The following is a 15670-nucleotide window of genomic DNA, read 5'->3' on the forward strand; positions in this document are numbered from 1 at the left end:
CCATGTTCAGATATGTGAGTATTTATACAAAACCCAAATCATCATGATTAGAGATGAACAAAGGATTCCAAAATTCAATTCGGATGCTTCGCAGAAATTAAAAAAAAAAAATTGCTTTATGACTAATTACTTTGTAGTTTCTTTTTTTTTGTAAATAGTGGGTGCATTGACAGGGAATGGCGATTGTGCAGCTCCCCGTCATTGTACCCCTCAGAGGCCACGTTCAAAGCTGATCGCAGCATCTAATAGTAATAACAGAGTGTAAAATAAAAAATTAAAAGTCATACTTACCTTATTTATTTGCTCATGATGGGCCGACCGCCGCCATCTTGATTGAAGATCTGGTGAGAAATGACCACGTCATCACGTCAACCGGCACAGGATTTCATGCAAGATCTTCAAGCAAGATGCCAGCGGCTGGCCGGTTGTGAGCAAATGGATGAGGTAAGTATGATTTTTTAAAAAAAATTTTATGCTATTTCAGGTTAAATCGATTCGCTACCACAAAGCATGAGGAAATTTGGCTTTGCGGCAAATCCAATTTATCCTGAAATTCGGATCAAAGTCCACTTTGTGGACTTCGATTCACTCAACACTAAATATGATATGAGCCATGAAAATTCACCATTAAAGGGGTTGTCTGTCTTCAGCAAATAGCATTTATCATGTAGAGAAAGTTAATACAAGGCGCTTACTAATATATTGTGATTGTCCATATTGCCCACTTTGCTGGCTTGATTCATTTTCCCATCCCATTATACACTGCTCTTATCCAGGGGTTATGACCACCCTGCGATCCAGCACCAGTGGCCGTGCTTGCACATTATAGGAAAAGTTGCTGACCTTACTGGTGGCTGGGAACATGGGAGTGCGAATAGGCCGGTGCTTTTTCCTATTGTTTGCAAGCATGGCTTTGTCTACATGATAAATTCAATTTGCTGAAGTGAGACAAACTCTTTAAGTTATGGAGTCTATATATTTACTATGCCAGATGTTAACAGCTTGTGAGTTGAAAATTCTGGGTCCCCCAATTTGAGGTGCTGGATTTTTCTTTGTATAGGTTCCTGCATAGTCATCACGCGTCAAGAAGAGGAAGGTGGGGTTGGCAGAGGAAATAGGAGCAAGGGTGCACAGAGTGGCTTCAGCACACCATAGGTGGATTTAACTGTTCATGTGCATATCCATTCAAAATAATTTTTCTTCAGAATGAAGCAACGGTTCACTAACTGAAAGGTATTGTTATCTTCAGCTGAGCTAGCCTAGGTTTAAATACCGAATACTTTTGTAGTTTCAATTGCTCTTACCGTTTCAGACTCTGTGTCATTCGAACTTCTTTTTGCCCTTCCAGTTTTCTTTGGATAGCCATTTACTTTACATTCATAGCATGCTTCTGGGGACAATTCATTCTCCTCCCTTTCCTCTCTGGCAGTAGGTAAATACTGGCCTCTGTTAAATGCCAAGCTGGACACACAGTGGCTGCAACAAAAGGAAGAAATACTTTTATAACCATTGCCATAAGTCAACATATGATTGATCAACCTCTTTCAAATATATGTCCGCTGGAATGTGTCTCTTTTGGAAGGTTCACTTCCATTTTTTTTATTAGAGATTACTTTTATGTAAGGTTATTCTGGTCAAGCAACTACTTGACGATGGATAATGAGTTAACTTAGTAATAGCACAGAACAAGACGTAAGACATTATATGAAACCTTTAAAAGGGTTTTCTTAGATGTGTTTATGTTTTTTTAATCAAAAAATCTGCAGCTGTTAAAATAAAAAAAGAAAACAAGAACAGAAAAAATTACTTTCCCATTCCCCCTCTGTTCCAGTATCCCCCTGCCACTGCAGCAGTGACATTTTTTTCCCATGACAATAATGTGATGCATACTGCCTGCAGCCAATCGCTGGCACCAGCTCTATGCAGTACAGTGGTCACGTTTCGAAAACGGCATGTCAGCACTGCAGTCAGAACAACAAAGCCTGGCTTGGAGGAGGAAGGGGTAGCTCTTGAACAAAGTATGTATATTTTTTCTAATTATTTTAACACTGTCCCTGCAAATTTTTTAATTTTTTTTTATATTAGCTCAATTATATCAATTCAGATATAGCTATAACTATAAAAACTAAAGCACAGAGTACTTAGCACTAGGTAGAGTTCTGCCTGCAGCTATAGTACCTGAGGTCTGCTGTGAGGATATTACAACATGTAAGCAGGTATAGTGGACAATTCATTGAACTGTATTTACAAGAACACAGAGAACCCCTTTAACCCCTTCTCAACCAGCGCCGTAATAGTACAGCGCAGCGGGATGTGACTTGCCGCCCACCGCCGTACTATTATGGCGAGCTGATTGGGTGGGTGCAGGAGCTGCGCACGCCTGATCAGCTGCAGGGGTCCGGCAGTCACTGATAGCCAGACCCCTGCTGTATGCAGCGGCATCGGTGAAAACACAGATGCCGGCGCATTAACGTGCGATGTGTGGAGGGAGAGAGCTTCCATTGGGTACCCGGGCTGCTGTGACGGGGCCCCGATGGCCTTCCTTAGGCATCGTAGCTGCCTTCCTGTAAGCCTGTGAGATCCAGCCCCCTGGATCTCACAGGCAAGCAGGCTGTAAGTGTATTACAGCCTGTAATACACTTACAGCCAATGCATCATAATACAGAAGTATTGTGATGCATTGTAAAGGGGATCAGACCCCCAAAAGTTGAAGTCCCACAGTGGGACAAAAAATTAAGTGTAAAAAAAGTAAAAAAAATAAAGTTTTACAAAAAATTTAAAGTTTCAAGTAAAAAGAAAAGCGTCCTTTTCCCAAAATAAAGGAAATCATTATAATTTTTTTTTCAAATAGGGAAACAAAGAAAAGTAGCCATATTAGGTATTGCCGCATCCATATCGACCGGTTCTATAAAAATATCACATGACCCAACCCCTCAGGTGAACACCATAAAAAAAGTTTAAAAAACTGTGCTAAAAAAACATTTTCTGGTCACCTTACATCGTTAAAAGTGCAACACCAAGCGATCAAAAAGGCGTATGCCCCCCAAAATAATACCAATTTAATCGTCACCTCATCCCGCAAAAAATTTGATCCTACCTAAGAAAATCGCCCAAAAATTAAAAAAAAACTATGGCTCTCAGACTATGGAGACAATAAAATATGATTTTTTTGTTTCAAAACGTAAAAAACATATTAGGTATCGCCACATCCATAACAACCTGCTCGATATAAATACCACATGACCTAACCCCTCAGGTGAGCACCATAAAAAAAGATAAAATAAAAACAGTGTCGAAAAAGCCATTTTTTGTCACCTTACATCACAAAAAGTGAAATAGCAAGCGATCAAAAAGTCATATGCACCCCAAAATTGTTCCAATCAAACCGTCAACAAATGATACCCTACCTGGGACAATCGCCCAAAAAATAAAAAAGCTATGGCTTTCAGACTATGGAGACACTAAAACATGTTTTTTTTTGTTTCAAAAGATATTATTGTGTAAAAGTTAAATAAGAAAAGTAGACATATTAGGTACCACTGTGTCTGTAACGACCTGCTATATAAAAATTTCACATGACTTAACCCCTCAGGTGAACACGGTAAAAAAATAAAATAAAAACGGTGTCAAAAAGCCATTTTTTTGTCACCTTGCATCACAAAAAGTGTAATAGCAAGCAATCAAAAAGTCATACGCACCCCAAAATCATACTAATCAAACCATAATCTTATCCTGCAAAAAATTAGATCCTACCTAAGACAATTGCCCAAAAAATAAAAAAACTATGGCTCTCAGAATATGGAGACACTAAAACATGATTTTTTTTGTTATTGTGTAATACTTAAATAAATAAATAAAAGTATACATATTAGGTATCGCCATGTCCATAAGAACCTGCTGTATAAAAATATCACATGACCCAACCCCTCAGATGAAAACATTAAAAGTATGTCAAAAAAGCAATTTTTTGTCACCTTACATCACAAAAAGTGTAATACCAAGCGATCAAAAAGTCATATGCACCAATCAAACCATCATCACATGCCCAAAAAAATTAGCCCCTACATAAGACAGTCGCCCAAATTTTTTTTAAAAATATGGCTTTCAGAATATGGAGACACTAAAAAATCATAAAAAATAAAAATGCTTTATTATATAAAACTGAAACAAAAAAAGTAGTCTTAATTGGTATTGTCTCGTCCGTAACAATCGGCTGTATAAAAATACCACGTGATCTAATCTGTCAGATGAACACTGTAAATAAGAAAAAATAAAAACCGTGCCAAAACAGCTATTTTTTGTTACCTTGCCTCACAAAAAGTGTAATAAAGAGCAACCAAAAATCATATGAACCCTAAAATAGCACCAACAAAACTGCTACCTTATCCCGTAGTTTCCGAAATGGGGTCTTTTTTTTGGAGTTTCTACTCTAGGGGTGCATCAGGGGGTCTTCAAATGTGACATGGCAGCTTAAAATTATCCCAGGGAAATCTGCCTTCCAAAACCATATGGTGTTTCTTTCCTTCTGCGCCCTGCCGTGTGCCGTACAGCAGTTTACGACCACATATGGGGTGTTTCTGTAAACTACAGAGTCAGGGTAATAAATATTGAGTTTTGTTTGGCTATTAACCCTTGCTTTGTTAGCATAAAAAAATTGATTAAAGTGGAAAACCTGCCAAAAAAGTGAAATTCTGAAATTTCATCTCAATTTTCCATTAATTCTTGTGGAACACCTAAAGGGTTAAAAAAGTTTGTAAAATCAGTTTTGAATACTTTGAGGGGTGTAGTTTTTAAAATGGGGTCATTTTTGTATGGTTTATATTATGTAAGCCTCACAAAGTGACTAGAGACCTGAACTGGTCCTTAGAAAGTGGGTTTTGGAAATTTTCTGAAAAATTTCAAGATTTGCTTCTAAACTTCTAAGCCTTATAATGTCCCAAAAAAATAAATAAAATGGCATTCACAAAATGATCCAAACATGAAGTAGACATATGGGGAATGTAAAGTAATAACTATTTTTATTATTACTATCTATTATAAATGTAGAAAAATTGAAATTTGGAAATTTGCTAATTTTTCCAAATTTCTGGTAAATTTGGTATTTTTTAATAAATAAAAATTATTTTTTTTTAAACTCAATTTTACTACTGTCATGAAGAACAGCACGGTAGCTTAGTGGTTAGCACTGGTGCCTTGCAGAGCTGGGGTCCTAGGTTTGAATCTGACCAAGGGCAACATCTGCATGGAGTTGGTATGTTCTCCCTGTGTTTGCATTGGTTTCCTCCAGGTACTCTGGTTTCCTCCCACACTCCAAAGACACTAATAGGGACCTTAGATTGTGAGCCCCACTGGGGACAGTTGGATGCTAAAGTTTGTAAAGCACTGCGGAATATAGTGGCGCTATATAAGTGCATAAAATAAATAAATAATAAATCAAGTACAATATGTGATGAAAAAAGAATAGCCTGGATAAGTAAAAGTGTTTTAAAGTTATTACCACATAAAGTGACACATGTCAGATTTGCAAAAAAATGGTCTGGGCAGGAAGGTGAAAACTGGCTCGGGGTTGAAAGTGAACATGTCAGCTCTCCTGACATTCTCCATAGAACTACAAATCTGAATCATCTTGTCTTAGAACTTTGCAGTGTTCTGTTTCTCTGTTATTCCTTCTGGAAATGTATGAATAAATTGACAACTGGGTATTACCATTCCCTTTTTTGAAATGTGCGAATCCGTACACATTATGACATTGTCTAATGAGTGCTGACAGTATGAGACTGTGTATGGGCACGCTCTGCTGACAAGGTGCATGAAAACAAAAAGTTGTCAAGTTAATCACCAGGAGGAATACCAGAGCAAAGAAACAATGCAGAATTCTAAGACAAAGAGAATTATTATTTCATGGAGAGTAGGATTATTTACTAAAAATACATGTCAAAGGATAAAGGGTCTGTTCCACAAAGGACATATATTACCTATCCACAGGACACAGGTTATATGATAAGTGTATCAGCACTTGGGGCCTCAGTGCTGGGACACCAATGATCACTAGAGCACCACCTGTAGTGAGGAGCACTTTAGACGGGTGTTCTCCGTCACTCCCATAGACTGTGATTGGAGCAGTAGCGCACATGCTCAACCGCTGCACTATTCAAATTCTTATCACTGCGGTCATGTCATGAGGGAGAATGGGGGACTTAGAATTTCCACTCTAGTGATTGGTAGGTGTCCCAGCAGTGGGACCACCAATGATCAAACATTGATAAGTGATCACCTATACTGTTAGCAATATTCCAAACACTTTAATGTAAAGGCATTAAAAAAGATCGAGAGCAACACCTTACCCTTGCCCAACTCTATAGTATCCAGGAGGACATCCACAGACATAGCCTCCGTCTGTGTTAGAACAGCCATAATTACAAGGATTGCTTGAAGTGCACTCATTCACATCATGGCAAGAAGTAGAATACTGGTCAAAGGAGAATCCTGGTGGACAAGCACATTTGTAGCTGCCTAATGTATTGTAACATGAAGCAGAGCCACATGTGTTTGGCGCTGAACATTCATTCTCATCTGTGGGAGAAAACACATAATTAACATTTTATTTCAATTTTGTGATATTTGAAATGATAAGACTTGAGAAACTGAAAATATAATTTGCTTCGATTCTGTGAAAGGACAGACATTTCACTATAATCCAAATGATCAGTGCTTCTCAATTATGACATTAGACCTGTGGAGGTTTTCTTCTTCCTATTGAGTAGGCTGTTCAAAATGAACATTTTGCAGGCTTGGACTCACTGTGATTACTACAGTGTGACAAATCCTATAAAAATTTGTAGAGTAAGAAGTAGATGTAGCTTACGGTGCTTCATGCTTATATGAATAACTTAAAGATACTATAGACAGTGGTGTACTTGTCATAAAGGCTTAGAGGGGAGGTTGACCTAGCAATGAACTGCCCATCCAAAAACACCAATTCTTATATTTCAGTGCTGTACTGCTAATGTCAAGGACATCCATTTTTATTTGGTTTTTGGACTCTTCTTTATACACTCAACTGCAGAAGCACAATTTTTTTGATTAGAGTGAAACCACTTTGAGACATCCTCTAAAAGGAGATGGCCAGTATGTAAAGTATATGATGGAGCTGAACAGTATGTTCCTAGCAACCAGTCTATCTCAGATTATTGAGTTTGTTAGGCTTCAGAGAGGCTTGACAAGATAAAGGGCATGGATTTCCTACCATATTAACCCTACTAAAATAGGTAGAATATCCTACAGTTTTCAGTAAGTAGAATTCTTACCAACACACTGGTTCCATTGGTAATGCTGAACGAAGCCCTGTGGACAGCTACAGCGGTACCCACCAGCTGCATTCTGACATCCATGTTGACATCTGTGATTTCCATCACACTCATCAACATCTGTAGAAATGAGGTTTACAAAGATGAGACTGTAACTATGAACATCTATAAATGAAAGGAAAATAACATCCTCAGCAGTACATACCATCACAATTTAAGCCAGTTGAATCCAGGGAAAATCCTCTTTCACATTCACAAGTGAAGCTTCCAGGGGTGTTCTGGCATACTCCTTTAGGACCACATAAGCCAGACTGCAAACCACATTCGTTGTTATCTGTAAAACATATTGTGGAATAAGGGCTTATTGGAATATATGAATGATAGGATAATGGGTTTATTTTTTATTAACTGGGTGGAATAGCCACAGAAAACAGAGTCTAAAGGAAAATGTTTAGAATCTTATATGATTTAGCAAGACCTAACTGAAAAGCACCAGGGTAGATGGTTCAGACAAGGCAAGTTCTAAGGAGGACAAGAGCACAAAAAGTTAGCAGCTCTTACCCTGTCCTCCTTGAGGGACACATCTCTATACAACACTTGAGGCTTGGTACTTGGGCAAATTATTTTTGTAATAAAAGGAAGATAAGATGGTAAGCAAAGGATCAGGAAAAATATTTTTGGTCTCCACATTTTGTTTGACAACCGTTTCCATATGCCTATTAGGGCAAATAGCTGTAACAGAAAGGGGCACCCCACTCTGCCCTGTATATTAGTGAGATGGGGGATGCTACATACAGAGGGCATGGCTTGTTTGTACATTAGATGTACGACCCATTATTTTTAGTAAGTGATGTGTAAGTAATTTCCATTGATGACAACTGTCTTCCTCTTTCAATTCAACTAGAGATGTGTGACCAAGAAAATCCCTTTAAAGTAGACAGAAATATTAGAGGCAATTAAACCAAATTGGTGAAAAGGAAAAGTGGAGTAACCATCCCATCAGAATGTTTCTTACATTTTCAAAAGGACCTCTGAATACTTAGATCTGAAATCTGACTGGTTATGATGGATGACTGCTCCGCTTTCCATTTGCCCTATCTGGATAAATCTACTCCAATATGCTTAATATTTCTGGGTAAAATATTCTTGGGCAACAGCTTCCGTGAAGGGAGCTTCCAGTACCTAGATATCGGCGACCTGTCCTGAAGATGTCATTAATATCAGATCGGGTGGGGGTCCTGCACACTGAACAACCAGAAGCACAAGGCTCCATCCATTGTGTAGTGGGTACTGCAGCTAAACGGAATAGTTGATAGGTTGCAGTATGTCAGCGCTGAAAATTACACAGTAGATGGAGCCTTGTGTCCACTGTATAGTTTACGGCACCAGCGGCTGCCAAAAACAGCTGATCATGGGGGTGTGGGCTGTGGGACCACCACTAATCTGATATTAATGACCTATTTTGGGGATAGATAATAGGTATCTAAGAACACAAAGACCCCTTTAATTATTACCCTTTTCTGAAAAAAACTATTTTGCAGTGACAGAACTAACATAAGACTGGTTCTTTGGTAATTTTCACATTTTTGGCAGTTTTTATTCATGTCTTATATTTCAATTTTTTACCATAACTGTCTTAAATAAATATTATTGGCCTCGTCCCTGAGAATCCCTTTAAAAGGCTTTGTTTAAGGAAAATAAATGAATTTATAGTGACAAGGAGTAAGAGTGCTTTCAAAATACACTGTCCTTTCAGCAAGCATTGACTGGGATGAATAATATGAATATTAATCAAGCAGTGACCTCACTGCTTCCAAACAGTTGGCAGCTTACAAGATCAGGCACAAAAATAGAAACAGATTTTTGTATATTTTATGGCCAAGCGGATTGTACATTGTAAAGAGAAAAAAACAGAAGGAATTAAGCAAGCCAGACGGCAATGGATGCATATGACATAATGACAAGTTAAAATAATGCTGACAAAGAACATTGCATGCTCTCTTGTGCAGATGTTCAGTGTTGTAGTTGCTAGTAAGTTCTCACCAATGCACGCCGTGTGATGTTGGGTAAAGCCCGGAGGACATTTACAACTGAAACTTCCAACGTTGTTGACACAAAGGAACTGGCAGTTGTGCTGCTTGGTTTGACATTCATCGAGATCTAAAATAAATAAGAATGACTTGGTTAGGCAATTTTCGTTCATTAGGCAGGTGCACTTGTGTTCAAGCCTTGAAATGCTGCAGATGTTTTACTATTACACATCGGAACAATCAAAGAGTTTCCTTCTGATTTTCTCTTGAAGACTACAGACATGGGCCTAGAAATGTTTGTGGAGTGCAATAATATATTGAGTAAGAGCCAAGAGCATGACTATTTATAGAGATGCTCTGGGGGTGGGCTGGCAATAGACCCTACAGGGAAATTTCACAGCTGGCCACCTGAGCCCTCATCAGCCAGGTACATAACGATCAGATGCTCTCAGCATTAATAAATGCTAGGAGCATCAGGTACTTATGTTCCTGGCTGGTGGCTACATGTCCCCCTCCTGAATTCAACTGTATCTCTGTCTTTTGGATGGTGATACAGTTTAATACTACAGCGGAGGTGGCAGTATTTTATTCAGCACTGATATTTGGCTCTGCTGGGGTGGTATTTTGTGCTGCACTACGATATTAGGGCCCCATCTGCTTTTGTTGTCCCTGCCTACTTCTGTTGTCCATGCCTACTTCTGTTGCCCCACCTTCTTTCAATTTAGATCTGCCTACACCATGTGGCCATATTTAGTTCAGGCCCACTTTAAGTTCCCAGTCCATCCCTAGAGATGCTCATTCCATTTTTAATGTCTATTCTGATAGGAAACATTCATGGTGATTTAGGATGCAACTACATAGCTCCCCGTTCATTCTAGGAATTCACAGGGATCCTGTGCTTTCTGACTTGTTCTAATGCCTTATGGTCAGGAGACAACCCAATGTACAATGGAGTTAAAGGTTCTTCTTGTCGCACCATATTATGCAAATATTAATTTGAGGAGACAATGCTGCTAGGTGAGAATATCTATATAATGTCATAAGATGGTACATTCAACAAACAGGTAACTTGGCCACTGAAATGCCACCATGATACATTCATGCAACAAATGTGGCTCTCTGTTCACCCGCAGACACAGCTTAATTCAAATTTTTGAAAGATGATGCAAACTATTTTATTGTACTAGACACATTTACAAGCTGTAAAATCAGTAACAGCTCACACTCTTTGGTCCACGGTGGTATGACAAAGTTCACTGCTTCACAATCCACATGGAGGTGCTGCCATAATGGAGATCAGGTGTATTTATTTGTCTGCTCAATCTGCATTTTTTCAAAAGAATCCTTTCTATTACCTTGAAATATGAGGGAGCATGACAAGAGAAAAATCTCTGTATATCTCTGTAGGACACTGGAAGCATGCAGATAAACGATGGGCCCATAGACTTCTATTGGTGCCCTACTATGGCTCCCATTAAATCAACACTACTAAAGTATATACATTTATACTCCATTCATTGATTCCTTTGTTCACAAAGCTCAAAAGATCTATAGATTGATTCTAAAATGTTAGAATTGCTTCTTTACTACTGGGCATTCAGGAATATATATTTATAATTTTTGGATTGAGAGAATAAACTTTCATTTGGGGCATAGCAAGTAACTAATGTTGAGTGAACTTAAGCATCCAAAGTGGAATCTGATTCCTCGTGCTTTGTGGTAATGAATACATTTTTCCTGAAATGGTGGCTGAAAATAAAAAACATTATACTCACCTCATCCACTTGCTCGAGGGGAGACCATCAAGCTGGTCATGTGGTGACATCATAGTGCTCACCGCAGGTCCTTTGGCAGGTTTTCTTCAATCAAGACAGGAACAGATGGCCTCTCCGCAAGCAAGTGAATAAGGTGAGTATAATTTATTTTTTTAACCCCTGAACAGCTTAATGGGAGTCACAGATGCCGCGATCAGCGTTGAATGCGACACCTGCGGGGTTAAATGACAGGGGTGTCGCATTAGCCGTTCCCCATCATTGCGCCCACTCCATACAATGGAACAATGGAAAGTAATTTGTAACAAATCAAATTCCTTGTTGAAGTTTGGCGAAGCAGCCGAATCAAATTTTTCTAAACTTTGCTCATCTCTAAGATCTAACATCTACTATTACTTTTTCTATGTGTACATCACACATGCAATCTGGTATACCCTATGTCTTTTCTGCTATTTGTACATCATACACCTACACTGTGAGCAATGTAAGTACTCTAACTGCTATGTGTATCTAACATCTATTATTTATCTATGTGCACATCACACACACAATCTGATATACTGTACTTATCTAGGCTCTCCATATTGCCCTAGTTTATTGTTTGTATATCCACTTCTTTACCTGGATACCCCAGTGTGCACAGGGTTTTACCTGGATACCCCAGTGTGCACAGGGTTTTCAGACAAAAAAGATGACAGTGGGATCGCCCTTGTCAGGGCAGCATTTATGCTCCAGGGTAGGGTGGAATTAGAACTTTGTAGGATTTTATGGGGTTTAGGCCTCATGCACACAACAGTATTTTTTCACGGTCCGCAAAACGGGGTTCCGTTGGTCCGTGATCCGTGACCGTTTTTTCGTCCGTGGGTCTTCCTTGATTTTTGGAGGATCCACGGACATGAAAAAAAAGTCGTTTTGGTGTCCGCCTGGCCGTGCGGAGCCAAACGGATCCGTCCTGACTTACAATGCAAGTCAATGGGGACGGATCTGTTTGACGTTGACCCAATATGATGCAATTGCAAACGGATCCGTCCCCCATTGACTTTCAATGTAAAGTCAGGAGTTAATATACCATAGAATCAGAGTTTTCTCCAATCCGATGGTATATTTTAACTTGAAGCGTCCCCATCACCATGGGAACGCCTCTATGTTAGAATATACCATCGGATTTGAGTTAAATCCTGAAACTCATATCCGACAGTATATTCTAACACAGAGGCGTTCCCATAGTGATGGGGACGCTTCAAGTTAGAATATCCTACGAACTGTGTACATGACTGCCCCCTGCTGCCTGGCAGCACCCGATCTCTTACAGGGGGCTGTGATCAGCACAATTAACCCCTCAGGTGCCGCACCTGAAGGGGTTAATTGTGCGTATCATAGCCCCTTGTAAGAGATCAGGGGCTGCCTGGCAGCAGGGGGCAGACCCCCCTCCCTCCCCAGTTTGAATATCATTGGTGGCCAGTGTGCGGCCCCCCCTCGGCCCCCCCTCCTTCCCTCTATTGTATTATCATTGGTAGCCAGTGTGCGGCCCCCCCGGCCCCCCTCCCTCTATTGTATTAATATCATTGGTGGCCAGTGCGGCCCCCTCCCTCCCTTTATTGTATTATCATTGGTAGCCAGTGTGTGGCCCCCCCGTCCCCCCCTCTATTGTATTATCATTGGTGGCCAGTGTGTGCCCCCCCGCCCCCCCTCTATTGTTTTAATATCATTGGTGGCCAGTGTGCGGCCTCCCCTCTCCCCCCCATCATTGGGGGCAGCGGAGAGTTCCGATCGGAGTCCCAGTTTAATCGCTGGGGCTCCGATCGGTAACCATGGCAACCAGGATGCTACTGCAGTCCTGGTTGCCATGGTTACTTAGCAATATTAGAAGCATCATACTTACCTGCTGCGCTGTCTGTGACCGGCTGGGAGCTCCTCCTACTGGTAAGTGACAGGTCTGTGCCACCAATGATATTAAAACAATAGAGGGGGGGCCGGGGGGGGCACACTGGCCACCAATGATAATACAATAGAGGGAGGGAGGGGGGCTGGGGGGGGCCGCACACTGGCTACCAATGATAATACAATAAAGGGAGGGAGGGGGGCCGCACTGGCCACCAATGATATTAATACAAAAGAGGGAGGGGGGGCCGGGGGGGCCACACTGGCCACCAATGATATTAATACAATAGAGGGGGGGGGGGGGGGGGGGGGGGGCCGCACTGGCCACCAATGAAATTAAAAGGGGGGGTCTGCCCCCTGCTGCCTGGCAGCCCCTGATCTCTTACAGGGGGCTATGATACGCACAATTAACCCCTTCAGGTGCAGCACCTGAGGGGTTAATTGTGCGGATCACAGCCCCCTGTAAGAGATCGGGTGCTGCCAGGCAGCAGGGGGCAGTCATGTACACAGTTCGTAGTATATTCTAACTAGAAGCGTCCCCATCACTATGGGAATGCCTCTGTGTTAGAATATACTGTCGGATTTGAGTTTTCACGAAGTGAAAACTCAGCTCTGAAAAAGCTTTTATGCAGACGGATCTTCGGATCCGTCTGTATGAAAGTAGCCTACCGGACACGGATCACGGACACGGATGCCAATTTTGTGTGCATCCGTGTTTTTTCACGGACCCATTGACTTGAATGGGTCCGTGAACCGTTGTCCGTCAAAAAAATAGGACAGGTCATATTTTTTTGACGGACAGGATACACAGATCACGGCCGCGGATGACAAACGGTGCATTTTCCGAGTTTTCAACAGACCCATTGAAAGTCAATGGGTCCGCAGTAAATCACAGAAAACGGAACAACGGCCACGGGTGCACACAACGGTCGTGTGCATGAGGCCTTACTTGGTTATATTTTTGGATCTTTTTAATCGTAGTAATAAAGACTACATTTTAGGGGAAGTTTTTTGTTTTCTGTGATATATTTTGAGCACTTCTCCCAGATCTTTGAACCCACTGAGGATAGACTTTTCAGGTCTGGGATACTTTTATAAATGCCAGCCATGGTACCAGCCACAAGTGCTACCATACCTTCCCCATAATGTCTTTTGGTTAAGCTGGACTATTTTGACGTGTGGAACTCTCAGCAGCATGTAACATGATAAGGAAGGATGTCATATGTGACATGTAACTATCACATCATCTTTTACACTAACCTTTACATGTTTTTCCATCTTCTTGCATAATATAGCCTCGAGGACATGAACACTGATAGCTGCCTTCTGTGTTCTTACAGATAAAATTGCATGGCTTGGGAGACTGTGAGCACTCATCCAGATCTATAATGCAGTAAAAAAGCATAGTGAGGAAACACATATAACTGTCCACTATTACCAAGTTAATGCTGCCTATGTAAATTAGTGACAAAGACCAATTCCAGCACTGAGTCACTTATCTATTTTGGAACTTTCAGAAAATCAGTGTTTATCAGCTGCAGTGTGAGCCGAGCCTTGGGGTCCTCTCACTGATGTGCGTGCGCTTGATATTCATGAACTCCTGGCTCCCTCACGGCTGATTGACAGCTTTCTTCCAGTTAAAGGGCGAAAGCTGTCAATCAGCGTCAGGAGGGTTTGGGAGCCTGCTGCTCATGAACACAAAGACTCTTGCACTGCGCTAAAATAGTGAGAGATTCACCACTGGTATCAGGGTCTCTGTCATTACTTTATGCTGTCCTCACATCAGGCAGCATGAACCTGGTGACAGATCCCATTTATTATGCAATATATATTTTACCATAGAATAATGATAATATATGTATAATAACACAATATATAATAATAATAATAATAATAATAAAAAAAAAAACTATTTTCTTAACTTTTCATTTTTCATGCTATAATGCCCTTATAATGCTGTTTGCAACATATATCTTAAAAGAGCCTAGATTCATTTGACAACATTGTTTCTTTTTATTCTAACACTGTAATCCCTATAAGGCAACAACACTCAAACCTGCAAGTTACCTATGAGATTCTATCTGTGATTACAATCAAGCCATTATCCTGCCTCACACAATATAACTCTTGGCTCTAAAAGTCAGCTGGGCCATTTCAACTTTTTCCCAGAATATTCCCTTAATACCTATAGTATATGCTAACAAAATATTATAATGCATTGTAATGTTTTAAGAGCTTTATTTGCAATATGACTTGAGTGTCTTACCAACACATGAAGTGCCTCCAATATCAGTTGTGTAGCCAAAATTACAAAAGCATCTAAAAGAGCCGATGTTGTTGACACACTGCCCATTGCGACACAGGTTTGGCATCACTTTACACTCATCAATATCTGTTCAAAAAGATCCCATTATATGAGTAAGAACATGCATTTGGTTATATGGTAGATTACATTTATAATGTTTGTTTAGGCCTGTGTTATAATTAAAGAATGGCAAAATATATAAAGCAAAGACACAAGAGAAAATCGACATTTTACATTTGCAGACGAATTGCAAGTATTTTCAGTGAGCTAATACTCATTGTGCATCAGGCAGTCTGAGAAGCGGTGCACCATTGTCTGAGCTATGAGACGTTGTATTTTCACAAGATTCAGGGTGGACTCACATCACTGCTATAT

The 15670-nt window shown here is 40.4% G+C and overlaps 1 protein-coding gene across 1 annotated transcript in view; it reads right to left on the bottom strand.

Annotated features, from left to right (window-relative positions):
- FBN2 (fibrillin 2) overlaps window positions 1-15670 on the bottom strand; it is a 372340-nt gene that overhangs the window by 1852 nt on the left and 354818 nt on the right. The window contains exons 58-64 of the mRNA XM_040415981.1: window positions 15257-15382; window positions 14251-14373; window positions 9351-9467; window positions 7513-7641; window positions 7308-7427; window positions 6345-6573; window positions 1305-1476 (exon numbers count right to left, since the gene is read on the bottom strand). Coding sequence (XP_040271915.1) covers window positions 1305-1476; window positions 6345-6573; window positions 7308-7427; window positions 7513-7641; window positions 9351-9467; window positions 14251-14373; window positions 15257-15382 — 1016 coding nt within the window. The remainder of the gene's footprint in view (window positions 1-1304; window positions 1477-6344; window positions 6574-7307; window positions 7428-7512; window positions 7642-9350; window positions 9468-14250; window positions 14374-15256; window positions 15383-15670) is intronic.

This window comes from Bufo bufo, chromosome 2, assembly GCF_905171765.1.
Source record: "Bufo bufo chromosome 2, aBufBuf1.1, whole genome shotgun sequence".
NCBI classification, from domain to species: domain Eukaryota; kingdom Metazoa; phylum Chordata; class Amphibia; order Anura; family Bufonidae; genus Bufo; species Bufo bufo.